General features: G+C 43.2%; 1 protein-coding gene across 1 annotated transcript in view; it reads right to left on the reverse strand.

Moving 5' to 3' along the window:
- Positions 1-17,883, reverse strand: part of TMTC1 (transmembrane O-mannosyltransferase targeting cadherins 1) — a gene marked incomplete at its 5' end in the record, with an annotated part of 145,358 nt that overhangs the window by 73,863 nt on the left and 53,612 nt on the right. The window contains 2 exons of the mRNA XM_081878877.1: positions 7,736-7,839; positions 8,314-8,395. Coding sequence (XP_081735003.1) covers positions 7,736-7,839; positions 8,314-8,395 — 186 coding nt within the window. The remainder of the gene's footprint in view (positions 1-7,735; positions 7,840-8,313; positions 8,396-17,883) is intronic.

Raw genomic sequence — 17,883 nt, forward strand, 5'->3', positions numbered from 1 at the left:
CTCCTAGGTTTGTTGTGCAGCTAAAATGTGTGTGAGTGTGCGCACATGCACACGGGCATCTGCACAATTTTGTACACCACTTTGAGCTCCTTGAAGGAACAGCAGGATATAAATATATATAAGTAATTTAGTGTCTGATAACCTTGTGAGGTATAAGAAAGGTTGGTCATATAATGGAAAAACACCTTTTTGTTTCTGAGGCAGTGATCTGATGAAAACTGCTTTTCTGCAATCTGGTAGCATTTAGAAGCCAAGACTCCTGAGAAGCCAATATCAGACTGTTAATCTCAGCATCACACCCGGCTGATGTGGAAAACAACAACATAATGAGAGATTCCCTTGAGGAGCAGAGCTTCCAACATAACCCAGGCAACATGTAAGCAGCCCACAAGGATGCGGACAGCTTAGCTGCTGACCCTGCAACTGTTCTTGTGAACTATTATGAGCAGGCAAAGGAAACAGAAGTCCCCTCCCCATACCATGTGAGAACATTTACAAAGACGAATGATAAGACCTATTTGTACAGCACTTTCAGCAGAAATGATACGTAACAACAAACGACAGAAACACCAACCAAGTGGCTTGAAAATTGCTCTGTTCTGTCTTGGCACCACTTATGATCCTTCCAAACATTCTGCCAGCACAGCCACATATTGTTTTCCAAATCCTAAAACACTCGTCACATGCTGTGCATAGTTGGCTGGTTCACATCTCAGCTTATCACAACAGAAAATCTCTTGGCTGTTTTGCTCGTTGTCAAATGCTGAAAGCTCTCATTAAATTTGCACGGTTTAGGAAGCATTCGCCAAACATGGCGGTGGGACTAAAGAGAGCACTTATTGATTCGCCGCAAGCCTCTTTTGAAAATGCAAGGATTCCATCTGTGACAGTTTTTAAAGCGTAACAATTTGGATCGCCTTCCCATTTTAATAGCCTTGAATAATAGCTTGCCGTTTGTGTATACCACAAAGCTAAGAGTGGCTGTGACAGCGGGCAGTAAGTGTGTGGCCAAAGAATAAACGGCAGCATTTATTTTTAAGTAACCAACAACGTCATATAGTACCTTTCATCAGTAGCTCTCAAAATGCTTTGCAAAAAGTATAAAGGACCTGCAAACACTAAAATAGCTAATGCTATTAATCAGCTTTCACAAAAGCAGTAAGAAACACTTGTTATTTCTATGAAGTAGTACATTGCCATTTATCCTCCCCAAAACCTTCTGTAGGAGGTTAAGCTAGTGATTTGTCAAAGGTCATGTACTGGAACACAGGGAGCTACCTTACAACTGGTCAGATTATTTGTCCATCTAGCCCAGTACAATGTACTCCAGAAGTGCAGAACCACTGGGATTCCAGATATTTGATGGACTACAACTCCCATAATCCCTTTCCATTGGCCATGCTGACCAAGACTGCTGGAAGCTGAAGTCCAACATCAGGAGGGCCACTGGTCTCCTCTCACTGGCAGCAGCCCTCAGGGTTCTCAGGCAGAGAACTTTCCCATCATCTGTTACCTCATTCTTTTAGCTGGAGATGACAGGGATTAAACCTCAGAACAGTGGTCGTGGTGCCTGGTGCCCATTTGGACTGGTAGGGCAGAAAACAAGGAGGCTAAGGATTTGGGGAGTTAGATCCACTGACATGCAGAGCCAACTAATTCTAGTTTTGTCCCCGACTTCTTCCCTGGTGAGTTTTACTAAGGCAATGCTGAAAGTAAGATTTCCAGGCGCCACAAAATTAATCCAGATTAGCTACTTCCTTGCCTCTTTTCGGCCAGCACAGCAATGCCAAAAAATATTCCAGCGGCCTCTGTTATTGGGTAGTTAGAAAACAGCATTCCTTCTCTTCCAGCCTGACCTTTTAAGTTTCACTAAGAACACTCTCCTAAATTTACTATCTACATGGGAAGTCAAGAAATAAGAGCACAAAGGCATTCTTGCTGGCTGCCTCTCAACTGTGGAATTTTCTCCCTCTTACCAGACTTGCCAAACCCTGAGATTGTGCTTCTCGTGGTGATATTTTTATTCAAGTTACCTTTGGGTGACCAAAGAAAGAGTAAGATGATGATAATTAAACTCTAATTAATTACAATAGCATAATGTTACCCCTCTTGAGCTGGTGGCATAGGGAAGGCTATAAATCAAATGAAACTAATGAGCCCCCTGTTAATCTCATCAGATTTTAAAAAGGAAAGGGAAGCTGTTTCGCCTCATGTATATACAGATTTTCATGACGGTATATAATTACTTATAATGCAATTTGCTCAAAAGTAAGTTCCCTTGGGTTCAATGGGGTGCTTGGTCCCCCACTGCAAGAATTGCAAGAGTTGCAAGAATTCAGCATTAAAAAGAAAAGAACCCTAAAACTAAAATGAGAACTTGAAAGATGAACTTCCTTGTTACAAGCTTCTGCCATTCTCCATGTTAAAGCAAGGCCTGAATTTATTCCCAAAGTTTGCATGATTTTATAAAAAAGAACCTAGGCAGCAACTGTTACTGTGGCATACTGGATGCTTGAATGCATTTAATCTAATGCTTTAAAACTAATTATAAATACTGCTTGTGCAACCAGATCTCTCTCAAGAACATAAAACAACCACCCTTCCAAAACACAGCTCTGAGGAAAGTGACAGCTTGAACATAAACACCGGGGACTTGCTTGCTTCCCTAACTGCAATCTAGGTTGTTTATTATTTTACCCCAATCTATAGTTTATGCAGCTCTGGAGAATGTTCCCTAATCATTTGAGTTAATTTGTCTACTAATTTTCAGTATGCATTGCATTTCTTCCAATTAACATTTGCTCTTTGAATAACTGAGACGAACAGTGCAGATTAAGTCAGATGGCCAAAGAGCGTTTGCATTTTTAAAAATTATTTTGCAGACTTCATGTAAAAGAAATATTTTTTTATTGCTAATATGTGGAGAAACTGCTTGTTTTTATTTCTGGTGCCAAGGCATCTGCACGTCTAGCCCTAGATTCAAGCAACGAAAAGCATGAAAGTTGAAGCAAAGTTAACTCTTTACAGCCTGGCAAGAAAGCAGAGGATCCTACTTTAGAGTCCATTTATCACATGGCACAGTTGAGAAACTGAATCACACTCACATTACTGCCTAGTCCTATGCAATTTCCCCCCAAACTAATTTCCACTGTATTTAATGAGGCTCTCAATAGTTTAATCTGTTTAGAATTGCAGCCTTGAAGTCAATGGGACCTGCATAGGATTTTGCATAGGATCGTAAAGGATGGTAAAGCTAAAGGACCCATGGATGGTTAAGTTTGTCAGCATCGCCCTTGAGCCAGTGCGCCAACTGGACTCATGCACTACAGCCCCGACTGGGCTAGGCGAGCTGGGTAGCACTGCCAGAGACCACCTTTCTCACAGGAACAGGTCACAGTGCTGTGGACTCACAGCTTGGAGCTGAGAGCACCGGATTCACTGTCTCAATAATACAGTCGTTGCGCAGCAGCGTTTTGCAGAGTCTTGCAGAGTATAAACCACTCAGAGAGCAGCTCTGTAAAGTATCCTCCTTTTATTCTATAACTACAGCTATAATACAAAACTATATACAGAGCTAAATATTCTGAGCATAAATCAATGCTATACTCTGAGTGCCTGCAGCTGCTCTTAGCAGCAATCTTATCTATAAACACGATCTCTTGCACTCTCTCTCCGACACACTGACTGACTCTCTCACACACACAGAGACTGACTCACTCACTTGACTAATTAAGTAGAGAGCAGTACATTGCTCCTCCTCTCTGTAGAGTCAGCAGAGACCTCAGGAGATTCTCAGGAGATTCTTGGGTATGGGAGGGGTGAAATCTCCTCAAAGTTCACTCAAAGGCGACTACGGGGTGAGGCTCTCAGCTCGCTTTTCAGGCCAAGGGAGCTGGTCTTTGTTCATAGACAGCATTCCGGGTCACGTGACCAGCATGACTATACCACTACTGGCACACAGAGAACCGTGACGAGTGGCAGAGTGCATGGAAATGCCGTTTACCTTCCCACCACAGCAGGAATTATTTATCTACTCGCTCTGGTATGCTTTCTGCTAGGCTGGCAGAAGCTGGGGCAGAGCAGCAGGAGCTCACCCCATCGCGTGGACTCAAACTGCTGACCTTCCGCTTGGCAAGCCCAAGAGGTTCAGTGGTTTAAACCACAGCACCACTCACGTCCCTACTAGGATTTTAGTCAAGAAGCAAACAACGTGAGTAGTCCCAAGACCACGAACTCTTAATTGGCTGCAGCAGATGTATAGGTATTTTTAAAATATACTACCCCATATAACAGGGATGTGGGTGGCGCTGTGGGTTAAACCACAGAGCCTAGGACTTGCCAATCAGAAGGTCGGCGGTTCGAATCCCTGCGACAGGGTGAGCTCTCGTTGCTCGGTCCCTGCTCCTGCCAACCTAGCAGTTCGAAAGCATGTCAAAGTACAAGTAGATAAATAGGTACCACTCTGGCGGGAAGGTAAACGGCGTTTCCGTGCGCTCCTCTAGTTCTTCAGAAGCGGCTTAGTCATGCTGGCCACATGACCCGGAAGCTGTACGCCGGCTCCCTCAGCCAGTAAAGCGAGATTAGCGCCGCAACCCCAGAGTCGGCCACAACTGGACCTAATGGTCAGGGGTCCCTTTACCTTTACCTCCCCCATATAACAGTGGCTTCCCTTGGTGGGCCAAGCTCGGCCTGTGAGGTTGCCCACTCCTGCAACCTAATGAGCAGGGAGGCCCTCAGATGCAGGGCGGTTGACTCACTCCATTCTGACACAATACATATGACTATTTAAAAGAGCTGAAACTCTTTTAATACCACCAGAGGCTAAAATTGCCTGGGACCAAGTATCATGGCTGTAGCAATTCTATACCTGGAATACGCTGGACAGACCAGTGTCCTTTATCCTATCCAAACTCAGCATTCACTTCTTCCCTCTACATGGGACCCAACTGGTAATCTAATACAGTGGTACCTCAGGTTACATATGCTTCAGGTTACATACGCTTCAGGGTACAGACTCCGCTAACCCAGAAATATTACCTTGGGTTAAGAACTTTGCTTCAGGATGAGAACAGAAATCATGCAGCGGCAGCGCAGCAGCAGGAGGAGGCCCCATTAGCTAAAGTGGTACCTCAGGTTAAGAACAGTTTCAGGTTAAGAACGGACCTCCGGAACGAATTAAGTACTTAACCCGAGGTACCACTGTACTGTATATTACATATGTACCTTTACTATATGTGTGCATCTGCCTGTCCCTCTCTGTCCTTTTTCTTTCCCCTCTGGTTGCCAGCGTCTCTCTTCTGCATTGTTGTTGTGGCATTGCTGATAGAACCAATCTTAAAACAAACAAACCCACACATACATACACAACCCTCTCTTGGGTTGCAACCTACCAACAGAACTTGGCCCTATAGCAGGTCCTGAGCCTGAGGGATGTTGGGTGGCAATTCAGTCTGTGCCACCAACAACCATCACCTGTGGCTGAAGGAGGGGCTACAGAGAAACCAACTGGACCAGCAATGAAGCCTCTTAACAGGAAGACAAGACAACAGATCATATTGTTCTGCTTGACCTCTATTAAAAGCTTCTGGGTCAGGCTGTCTCACTGGTGTGGGACAGGATCCCACTACAGTGGTACCTCGGGTTAAGTACTTAATTCGTTCTGGAGGTCTGTTCTTAACCTGAAACTGTTCTTAACCTGAAGCACCACTTTAACTAATGGGGCCTCCCGCTGCCGCCGCGCCACCAGTGCACAATTTCTGTTCTCCTCCTGAAGCAAAGTTCTTAACCCGAGGTACTATTTCTGGGTTAGCGGAGTCTGTAACCTGAAGCGTATGTAACCTGAAGCATCTGTAACCCGAGGTACTACTGTACTACAATGCTATACAACCACCTTCTGCAGGCCCTCCCATACACAGAACAACCTGGTAGAAGTATGATGTCCACAAGTTTTATATGGGGAGTGGAGACAGACACACACACTCAAAAAAAAGCTGTTATCTTTTCAAAAATGATTCGGCTGACAAAGAGAAAAGTATGCCGAGCTATATAGAAACCGGGAAGGTTTTGCCGCATGGATGGGCTCCCTGATAGGAGTGCCTCAGAGTAAACAAACCAAATACGGTAGAGATAGGGAGCCCATAAATAACAGCACCTGGTTATAATTGCAGCCACATATGTTTTACAACATTATTATGAAGTGCCTTGTCAAGCGCATTTGATTTAGAGCTGTGAAAAAGATGGAAAGAGCCCCAAGCTAAAATAGCTTCAGCTGTAAATACCGAAGTGAAAAATTGTTACGCCTAATGAAGGGCATTAATAACATTTCCTCTCGGCATTTAGGAAGAGTTAAAATTCTGTTCGTTATCTGAGGAAGCCCACAAGGCTTTTAAAAGGAAAAGTTAATGGGCTACAAAACCTACCCCATGCTGTTCTTTTCCATTCCACCCTCTTACATGACCCATGAGAACATTTGTATTTTCTTTTCCAGAGTCTCACAGTTCAATCTATAGTAGCCAGAGAGACAATGAGCTGTTTGTCTCTTCCGGTACCTTCCATGTTACAGCTTCTCCTCCCATAGGCGCCGACTCCATGGGGCTTGAGGGGGCCCGAGCCCCCTCAAAAATTCGTTTGGGGGGGCTCCGCCCCCCCAATAATCTCCGGCGCCCCTCCAGCAGAGCGCCATCGCCGCCCCTCCCCCAGCCCAAAATGCACAGGGAGGGGCGGGCTGCATGCCTCCTGCCCTCCCTCCCGAGCAAAAGCTCCACCCAATTTCCTTTGGAGCTGATTAATAGGCGCAGCATGCTCTCCCCTATTCGCTCACGAGGAGGCGGCGCCACTTTATTTGCATATTCATGAGCTTATTTATTATTCATGAGCTTTCCCGGCCCCCCCAATATTTTTTATAAGTCCGCGTCCCTGTCTCCTCCTGCTTTTTCTTCCCCTTGCACTGAAGTCTTAGGGATAAACCATGGATGTTGAGGCATTAGGCTTGCCAAGCCAGAAACCCAAGAGCCTTAAAGGCTTATATGGTGGTGATGCAGTTTTCCTAATCAAGGGATTAGACAGAGTGATATTTGGGAATTAAGTACAACCCATGAAAAGCTTCCACAGAAAGCAAACTGAAAATGTGGCACTTGCTTTCACTAGTCCTTCACTGGCTTCCCTAACCTTTAAGAGAGACTGCCCAAATTTAAATGAGAGTTCATTGGGACTAGGAGTCTCCTTTGTACTGCTGCTCTCTTGAGGAAGTACCCTGACGGCATTTGACATAATCAATCAGAGCATTTATCCAAGCTTTTAATGCTGTGGTGATTATCCTGGGAGAGCTCTTACTCCTAGTAATGGTTCATGAGCAACTGGCAGTACCTAGAATGCAGTTGTATATGTTACTTTCACTAAAATATGCATTTTTGCATGTACTCTGCACTAGAATACATATTGTTGCACACATTCCTTGGTTGGGCAACTCCATCGTAAAATCTGGAAAAGTGCACATTCACACGTGACTGTCAACAACCACCACATTTTGGACAATCACTGCAACATATCCACTGGAATTATTTTATGCATTTGAGTTAATCTAATCCCACAAATATTATGTGATTCCCAAGCATTATGCAGTTATTTTTATAACTGTAATTTTCAGGAAACAACAACAAAGATTAAGGCCTCGATTAGTTCACATCAAATGGAAAGATAGCATCAACCCAAACATATGTGGCTCTTGTCACCATACCTTGTTAGAAGATAAGGTGAGAATGAAGCTGGATTGTCCTGTTCTGAAAACGCTGGCATAGAACCTCCCATTATCCAGAAGCGAAAATACAAAAGTAGGATCACCTTCAGAAAAGAGGAGATATTTTGGTTATTACTACAAAAAGGCATACAATTCATTAGGACCACAATTCATGAGACTCACAAACATTTTCAGGTTAACTGAGATAAACTGTTCTAACTCAGCATAGGGGTGGACTTTGTTAATATGGTGCTTTGAGGAAGGACAAAATTTGGTGCCCCCCTTTTTCTTCTAATTTTCGCAGTAATTCCTTTTGATGCAGTTGCTTTTTTACGGATCTTCTCAGTAGGTACCTAGCAGTGGTTGTTTTGCACCCCTCAGCTTGGTGCCCTGTGCAGGAGAACTGTCCCCACCAACTTAAATCTGCCACTGCCCAGCATACAAATTATTATGTTTGTTCCTGTGGGCTAACAGAGTAAGATACTTCTGTATTAGGCCTGCTCTCGAGACTGAGCTACAATGGGATTAATCTGAAGAAATTAAAGTTAAGTAAGAATATAGTTCAAAGTAATACTTACATAGGTAAGTACCAAGGCAGCCCTTTTTAAAAAAGGACTTGTGATGTATAAGAACTTCTGTTTGTTGCTTATGGTCAGGTAACTGTAAAAAAGAAAAGAAAACATTTATGAAAGTGATTATCAGTAGACACCGATCTTTTAGAACTGGGGGGTGGGGGTGTTATTGCAATTATGAACTGTTTTTCCACCAATGCATTTAAAGTATTCATGGTCTTAAACAAGGTTTCCAAATTAATAAACACAATATGCAAAGGGAGAAGGGACATGGATGGAAGAGGAAAAAATAAGCAGATAGACTGGGGGGGGCAGGGAGGTGACTTTGCTGCCCCACCTCTCCAGCTGATACACAGCACATTCCACATATTTAGGCACAATCACCACATTTAGGTAAGATCTACTGTTTTTGGGTGTGTAAATCACATGGGGTTCCCGGGATCCTAAGTTCTGAGGAAAACTGTACTCATGAAAGGAGTGCAAATTCCTTCCATGCTTGCAGGGAAGTTTAGGATCCAAGCCGTGGTTTCTCCGCTGCCTGCATTCCACTGATCCATAAATAATAACATGTTCCTTTAGGTTGCAAAAAGTAAAGGTCTTTGGTCCCTGTTGTACAGTTTCTCAGGCAAAAAGGAACAAGGCGTCTCTATCGCACTAAGCATCTATTACACTCACCCATCGAGTCTGGTTCAAGGAAAACGTTGGCTTAAAGGTTTCAGCCAAAAAAACAAATAAAAAAGTGTGCAGATTACAGTATTTCCCAGTTTAAAAGAAAAATGTCAAAAGCAGTCTTTTGATCTATGTCTTTACAGCAAACAGCAAGTAACCTTAACAACCCTTAAAATGTAAGGAAAAGCTCTGCACACCAACAAAGTAAGAGAGATAAAGCCCACATGAGATGGGTTTAAAATTTAAAGAGGAAAAGAAAACATGGGGGGATCTGGGTGTGCTCCAGAAAACACACTGTCTAATCAAAGCAGTCTGATGAATGCCATGTCAAAAGAAACAATAATAAAATGAGCCACATTCCACAGAGAAAAGCTAAATTGTCTCAGACATTTTATGTCTATTTATTAATAAATGTCAGCATTTGATCTTGGTATCCGAGCTAAATGCCAAGCTAGACTAAAAAGGGACTAATCTTACAAGGTCTTAAGTTTCCCAAACCTCCACTGATTTCAGACAGGCAACAACTCCTCACTTTAAAAGGCAACTCCCAATTACTCTTCATATTTCACCTTGGCCTTGATGTGAAGTCACCGGAGGGAACAAGCAGTTGATTTAATTAACCTGAGAGCAGGCCCTTAACACCTCCTGTTTGCCTGCTTATCTAAGAAAGCAGTAGAAGAGGTTTCTATAAACCCTCTTTGACTTTAACGGAATTTGGCAATAAAAAGAATACTTACAATGCCAGCAAACCATTGGAAATGTCTCAATTCAGTCAGCAGCAGAACGCTGGCCCTATGTAGCCAGCCCCAATGAAGCATTCAAGCAACTCAAAACCACACTGTCAAACTACTCATGACCCCAGTAGCTACATATAAAAATCACACATCCTAACTGGAATTTCTTAATTCATAATCACATTCAGGATACCATTGTGTCGTCGTCTTCTTTGGCGATCACTCATAGCCGAGTAAGCATGGTCTTACTCATAGCTGAGAGCCAGTGTGGTGTAGTGGTTAAGAGCGGTAGACTCGTAATCTGGTGAACGGGGTTCGTGTCCCCGCTTCTCCACATGCAGCTGCTGGGTGACCTTGGGCCAGTCACACTTCTTTGAAGTCTCTCAGCCCCACTCACCTCACAGAGTGTTTGTTGTGGGGGAGGAAGGGAAAGGAGAATGTTAGCTGCTTTGAGACTCCTTAAAGGGAGTGAAAGGCAGGATATCAAATCCAAACTCTTCTCCTCTTCTTCTTCTTAGCAGTGTGTCCGTAGATGACTGTGGAGGCCAGTTCTGGATCCGCATGTCCTTCCACAGTGGGGACATAGGTTTCTGGGCGGGAACTGATCATGGTAGGGGTTTGCCAAACATGCTTTCCTCTTTTCTCCCTTTTGTTCTGAGTGTGTCTTCAAAGTCCATGGCACCTTTGGTAAAGGCTGTTCTCCAATTGGAGCACTCACAGGACAATGTTTCCCAATTGTCAGTGTTTATACTACATTTTTTAAGATTTGCCTTGAGAGAGTCTTTAAACCTCTTTTGTTGACCACCAGCCTTACACTTTCCATTTTTAAGTTCAGAATAGAATAGTTGCTTTGGAAGACGATAATCAGGCATCCCATCAACACGACTAGTCCCAACGAAGGTGATGTTGAAGAATCATTGCTTTGACGCTGGTGATCTTTGCTTCTTCCAGTACGCTAACATTAGTTCACCTCTCTTCCCAAGTGATATATAAAATTTTTTGGAGACACCATTGATGGAATCTTTTGAGGAGCTGGAGATGGTGTTTATAAGTGGTCCATGTTTCGCAAGCGTACAGTAAGGTTGATAGTACAATAGCTTTGTAAACAAGCATTTTGGTTTCCCTGCAAATGTCCCGGTCCTCAAACATTCTGCATTTCTATCGGAGTCACAGAGCATCACAGAGCTCAGGCGATGCTGGATTTCAGCATCAATGTCAGCCCTTGTGGAAAGATAACTGCCCAGGTAGGAAAAGTGATCGTTTCCCAACATTTCTGCTGGGATCTCCTCTCTCTCCCAGATTTTTCGATGAGCTTGTTAAGTTGTTGTGTAAGTTCAGTTCCGTCCACTTTGAATCCCATCAGGTCCACTAGCTTTGTTATCTTTCATTTGGTTAATAGCTGTACACAACTCTCCCAAATTTGGAGATACTGAAAGCTCATCTCTAATTTGTTTTTGCAGAATTTGTGAGAGGACCTCGGCAGCTGTGGGGGAGTTATGGTTAAGGAGATGTTGGTAATGTTTTTTTCAGAACAATGCAACAGCTTCTTTATCTTTTAGACGTGTGGTACCGTCTGTTGAGTATAGAGGGCATATACCACGATTTATTGGCCACAGATGGTCTTTGTGGCTTTGAAGAAACTCTGTGAATCATGGATGTTGGCTAAGTGCTGGATCTCTTGAGCTTTTTTAATCTACCAGGTGTTCTTTAGTTTTCTGGTTCTTTGAACCTCAGCCTTAGCGTTGGCCTAGGTTTTTTTCTTAGTGGCGCAGTTTCTATCTCTTTGCCAGATCTGTGTAAGGTGGCCATGTGTCCTAATGTACAGAGGAAGGCCTCTAATATAAAGGGATATCCTCTATTTGACAAGTGGCCCCAAAGTCATGCTGCTGCTCCCCACCCACCCCACAATCTTTGTCCTGATGTTGAAGCATAATTTCTGAAGGAGATATCTTTCTGTATACATGAAGGTTCTCTACCAAAGTTAAAACCCTAATTGCAGAAAGACTGTACTCACAAAGCTCACTTTCTTGGAACGTATTCCCCAACACAGCAATGATGGGAGAAGCTACACAACAGGAGTCGTTTACTAAGGATACAGTTCGTTAAGTGTGCTGTGAACCGCCCAGGGGTCCTTTACCTTTTTACCTTTTATCTCAGGCCTTAGAACAGAAAGAAATGCACAAAAGAAGAAGGAAAAAACAAGCCATACAACACTGACAGGCATTATGGAGCAGGCTCGCCATAAATACTGAGAACATGGCAGCAGTCATCAGAGCAGTATTTTCTGTCTGCTGTACTTCATGCTTCAGTCTGTAGTAGAAGCTGACAGGCTGGAGGGCTCATAGCACCTCTGATTCCAGAACGTCTCAGCGCAAAGGCCAAGATCAGTGCTGCAAAAATATTCAGCTGCTCACCATAACTACATGCTAAACATGTCCCAAATGCATCTTTCATGGAGGATCATTTAAACAAAACAAAACAAAGAACTAGATGGTGAAGAAAGCCAGCTCTACTCAAATGGCAGAGTATTTGTTGTACAGAGGTTTTTGTGTGTGTGCTTTTTGTGTGTGTGCTTTTTTTAAAAAAAAAACCTTGCCTCCAAGCCAGCTTCTCCATAAGTCACTGTGTAATTACTTGGCTGCTTCCTTTTCTAAAATGCCTTTTAGGAATAAAACATAATCAGAACAACAATAAACAACACAGAACTGCTTAAAAAAGCAAATTCATACACACACACCCATATAGTTCAACGGGAGGCCAAGACAGAGATCTGGCAGCTGTGATTTCCTGAAAAGGAGAATTCATCACAAAAAGCCAATGACATCACCACTGCACTGAGACCTTTTTTTATAACCGAAGACAGCAGGACAGGTGGCCCAATAAAACTCACAACCATGTGGGTTTACAGCAGTGTTAAAAGTTGCTGGTACAAGATGGGAGTTGTGTGGATCAAAACAAACCCCTTCTAAGGCCAGACAGATTGTCTTTGTTAAGGTGAAGAACTCAGATGCCTAATTCGTTTAAGCAAAGAGCTACTTGAGGCCTGCTCCACACAGCCAGTCATTTGTCTGAAGAAGATGACAGCCTGGGGCCTACCTTCTTCACAGAGCACTTCCATCTATAGAAACTCCTGCCAGTTAGGAAGAGAGCTCTGCTCAACATACCACCGCTTAGGGAGATTGTGTCATCAGCCAGAAGGAGCTGAGTCTTTTTTCCCACAGTAGAAAAGAGGCTCTGGAATGGAACTCAGCTTCCCGAGACAGTGAAACTCTTTTCACACACCTTGTTAAATCAGATATTATTTTGCATATCACAAAACCTTTGGACTCACGTAACATTGTCATTTTGAATGAATGAACATTTGAAATAGAGGCAGCTGTTGCAAGGAATATTACCATTGCTGATGGTGATCTGAAACAAACAGGACTTTAAAATATCAGGTGAAGGAAAACAATGTTCCTTAGACAGAATGACACCTTTCAGGAGAGTTGCACCCATTTACTTAGAGGCACCCTTACATGGCCAAATATTATGAAAAACCTTGTAATCTGTGTACGCTCAACAAGTCGACTGAAGTTCTTGTAATCCAAAAGGAACCTCTACAATCAACACACCAATATAAAAGGCAGAGCAAAAAGAGCATGTAAGAATTTTGGAGCCATAGGCCTGTATTCACCTAACTTTTATTAAGAGTAGACCCACTGAAATTAATAGACCTAAATTGGGTAAAGACCTCTGCAGCACTCAAAGGAGCAATAGGAAGCTTCAATCAGTCCACCACTTTCCTACCAGACCAGCCTCCTAGTTAAACAGAGAAACTGTATGCCGACAGAGCATCTATAAATATGTTGTTATGACTGAGAGCTCTTTAACAAATGAAATTAATATATCATTTTATTTTTGAAAACTGGTATCATTGCCTTGGTACCTGTGGCATCCTCCTCCAATCCTGGGCTGCATTTATTCTTTGCTGAGGTTTAAGATGCTACAAAGCCCAATGGTTTAAGCCAGATTTTAATGTTAAGAATTGGGCTATTGTGATATTTGAGGATTACTTGATTTTATGGCTATTGCCTGAACAATGTAATTTAACCCCCTGAAGCTGCAAGAGAGGCAGGGCTGTTTAAATGTGTAGCAGCTCATACTGGTCATATCAGCTGCTCAAAAGCTCTGGGTTCTGTCCCATCACTGCCAAAACTATCCGACAATGACCTTTTACAGGAACTGTAACTTGCTAAAGGCTTCCTCCTCCTTCAGCTCCCCACAAACTGTGCATTAAAGTCAGAGGATTCTCCACTGCTAACAGTTTGCATACACAAAAGGCAAGACACCAAAAGGGCTACTTCGTGAAAGGTCAGAAAATACGCTGCAGTAAGAACAAATGGAAGGAGATTATTTCCCCCCATCCCCTTTCATTCTATGACATGCTTCACAATGTATTTTCTATTCAAAGTGACCTACTGTTGTCCACCTAGATAAAACATAGATGAAAAGTGTAACAGAAACATACCCACAATGTGCCAATACTTGTATAGAAACAAGGAAGGGGAGAATTCCCTCATGCCAAGCATCCAATCAGCTGTCTGCTAGCTGACCAAACAAGGTTACAAGCTCTCAGCCGTCCACTGACAGCTTCTCCCACTAGTTCAAAATCAGCTGCAGTCGTTGGTATCTATGGCTGCCTATACATTTCTGACTTAAAACACAAGTAGGTTGTTCTTTTTCCTGGACTGATGCTGGTTTGAAGGGGGTTATGAAACACAGTATTTCATAAGAAAGCAACCGGATAGATACAGATTGTGACAAACATTGCGTGTACACCACTTCCCAGGGAGTACATGGGATGCAGAATAAATGGAAGAATGCACACAGCCTCAGAATTCATGGATTCCCATCATACCCATTTCATCCCAAGATCCAGACTCCTAAGCTCCAGAAAAGAAGCAATGCTTTATTTGTAAGCTGCTCTTGAGCTTAGGGCAATTTTTGATGTCATATAGGGCATCAGCTGATGTGCAGTGACTTCAACCCTGCTTTTTGCAGGGATAAGCAACACAACTGAGTTCCCCATAAGGAACTTGGTCATACAGCTGATGCAGCCACATTTCTACCTGCTCCACCCTCGAAGTTCCCCACCAGTAATATATGTCTCCTTCAAAAAGTTTTCTCTCTCTGCATATTCTGCATCTTTTTATTCTGCATCTTTAGTTTTCGAATGCATAAAATTACAGATGCGTTCAAGCTTCTTCTAAATGACAGCTTAAGGTATTTGGGTAGAAAACCATCTGGGTTATGCTCAAGTGGCCAAGATTTTAGAAAACAAGAATGCCATGTATGGTTACTTCTGGTTACTATAAACAATGCGTACAGGTTGTTCCAGCCCAGGGCCAACGATGTGGTTTGCATAGCAGGCTCTCTGGAACGTGCAACTGAGCAGCTGCACCCAGGCTGGGATTTATGACATGTTTTTCCCTTGGACAGTTTCCACTTAAGCATCACAGCTCCCAACTGACCCATAAGTTGAACTTTGCCACCTCTGCTTTGGAGGTAGAAAGATCCTGGAACTCCAAGGATAAAAAGACAAATAGAGATCTTCCTGTATCATTTCATAAAGCCGCTGGTAAGAAACCACTCTTGCAGAGATCTTCACATCCTTCCTGATGCCTTCAGACACCAACTCCTATCCAGAAATTCCCTCAGCTTCTGGTATGCTGCCCTCAAGGCCTGCTTGTGAATTTCCCATAGGGATCTGGTTGGCCACTGTGAAAACAGAATGCTGTAAACTAGATGACCCTTCAGCCTGACCCAGTAGGTCCCGGCTTATGTTCTTTGCCACTACACAACACCCAAAGCAGTACATGAGGAGACTTCTCGCTATTGCAGTGCACATGGAGGGTGCTTCTATATGGAAGTGAACTCAGTGCTGCTCATGCATACAAGGTTATTTGGCAGGTATTTTGAGAAAGGCAGTCCTTTAGTACTTGGGGTAAATTCAATTGCCTACAAGTTTCTGCAAGCTCCTGAGCTCTTAGATTCACATTAAAGTACCGGTAAACACCATGCTTGTTCCTTCTAATTCTGGCTACCTGGATATAATTCACGTGCTTGGCTGCTAAAATGTTAAACTGTTAGTACAGAAGAATTGTGAATCCTTCTAACTTTTTAAAATGTGTAATACAGAAAGAAAATATTTCCTATGAGAGATACACACACACACACATAGTAGAAGAGATCACTACCAGCTCAAGAAGGGCTTACAAATAAAGCTTTGTCACTTCTCTGGAGCAATAGCTGTCTGGCTCTTGGAAAGGAAGGGAGGTGATTGAAATCAATGAAGTCATGGTTGGCAATTACTGCACCTGGTTTTGTACAAGTAGGAGAAGCTGTGATTGCACGGCTGAGGGCTTATAACCCTGCTTGGCCTTGTTTGATCAGCTGGCAGACAGTCGATGGAATGCTTGGCACGAGTGGAAATATTTTCCCCCTCCTCTCCTGTTCTGTACAGACGCATTTCTGTGCAAGTATTGGCATATTATACATACGTTTCTCTTATGCTTTTCTTCTCTGTTTCATCCATGGGCACCCTGAGGGCACTTGCAAAAGAAATGGATTTGTCATAAAATAAAAAATGGGGAGGGAACCTCACTCCATTTGCTCCTACTAAAGCATGTTTCCTGACCTTTCACTGAGAAGCCCTTCAGCTGGCTTCTCCTTGGAGAGAGAGTTTTTACTGCTTAGCCTCCTCCAATTGTGAAAATTCCTTCTGTCTCCAGCAGCAGAATCAATTTAAACATTTTCCACTATGTTGTGTCTTCAGCAGATGATAGGCTAGGAGGAGTATTCCACTGAAGCTGTGGTATGAGATAGTAGTTTTTCCCTTTCTGGTCTGTTTTCTTAAAACAGTGTTTTAGTGGTTACCTGCTTGTCTCTGGATTCATACCTTCTATTTCCCCCTTTGATGCTGTTGTTGTTGTAGCAGCAGTAACATTGGGTCTGTATGTTGTTAGGCCTTTCCTAGAAAAGCTGTTCTGTGAATTCTGAGTAGCACATGAACGAAGAATTCCATCAAGCTTGGAAACTTGCATGCTTCTGTTGTCAGAGAGTGGTCAAAACGATTTTCACTTGCACCACACCTGATAAAAGTGCTTACATAAAAAATCTTACAGACCTATGTTTGCAAGTTTTAATCCTAAAACAGCTAATAAATGCTTACACGTAGCTACTGGGCAGAAGAAAAGCTTTACAAATACGATACCGCCTTCCCACACGAGTTTTGGGATCAATTCATTTATGCTACTCTGAATTCACAGAACAGCTTTTATAGAAAAAGACTGAAAAGGGTGGCTAAGGAGCAGATAGGAAGGAGTTGTTAAGAACTAGCTTTCTGGTCTCCTAAGCATCCTTATACCTCCCACACACACTCAACACCAATGAAAATAGCCTTCACTTGCAAGACATGGAAGTATGTGGGCTGAGCTACCCAATATTATTAAATATTTACTGACAAGATAAGCAGAGCTGAAGATGTCTGGGCTGGTGGCACCCTTATGGAATGTTTCTAAAATGAAGCAAGCTCTAAACTAAATCGCACCTATTCTTGAATAGCACCATCTGTGCATCACCACTAGCAACTAATCCTATGCACTGTCTCTCTAAGCCTAGAGTGGGCATCAAGGGCATGCACAGAAGGTGGACACACCCAGACAAAGATCCACTGCAGTACATAGGGCAAGGTTCCTGACAATGGCAGAGAGTACATGCAACTTGCCTCTCTGCTCTTGCTGTCACAATCGCAGCTTGAAGCAAGACCCGAAACCTGAGGTTTGCTCAGCAAGTGTTCAGCCTGTCTGCCATCCACTAAACTCTGGAAGTGAACTACAGAGTAGAAAGCCAGGCCACCAAAAGAATCCCCTTAACAGCAAATAGCTCAGAATAGGCCATTCCAGACCAAACTTACTCCCGAGACAACATTAAAGGCCAGTAACGGCGCATGTGAGGGGGTGGAACTGTCCTCATGACACCAGCATTTTTACTTTTTACCCAGATGGTGGGAATACTTCAAGGCTCTGTGGAAGCATGGCATTGGCTGCTGTGGTCTTGCCAGTGCAACCAAGCAGCTCTGAGCTTCACCCCTCCACCTTCTCAGGGTAAGCAGCAACATGTCAGGAGGAAT

This window comes from Podarcis erhardii (genome assembly GCF_964252035.2).
Source record: "Podarcis erhardii genome assembly, chromosome: 10".
NCBI lineage: Eukaryota > Metazoa > Chordata > Lepidosauria > Squamata > Lacertidae > Podarcis > Podarcis erhardii.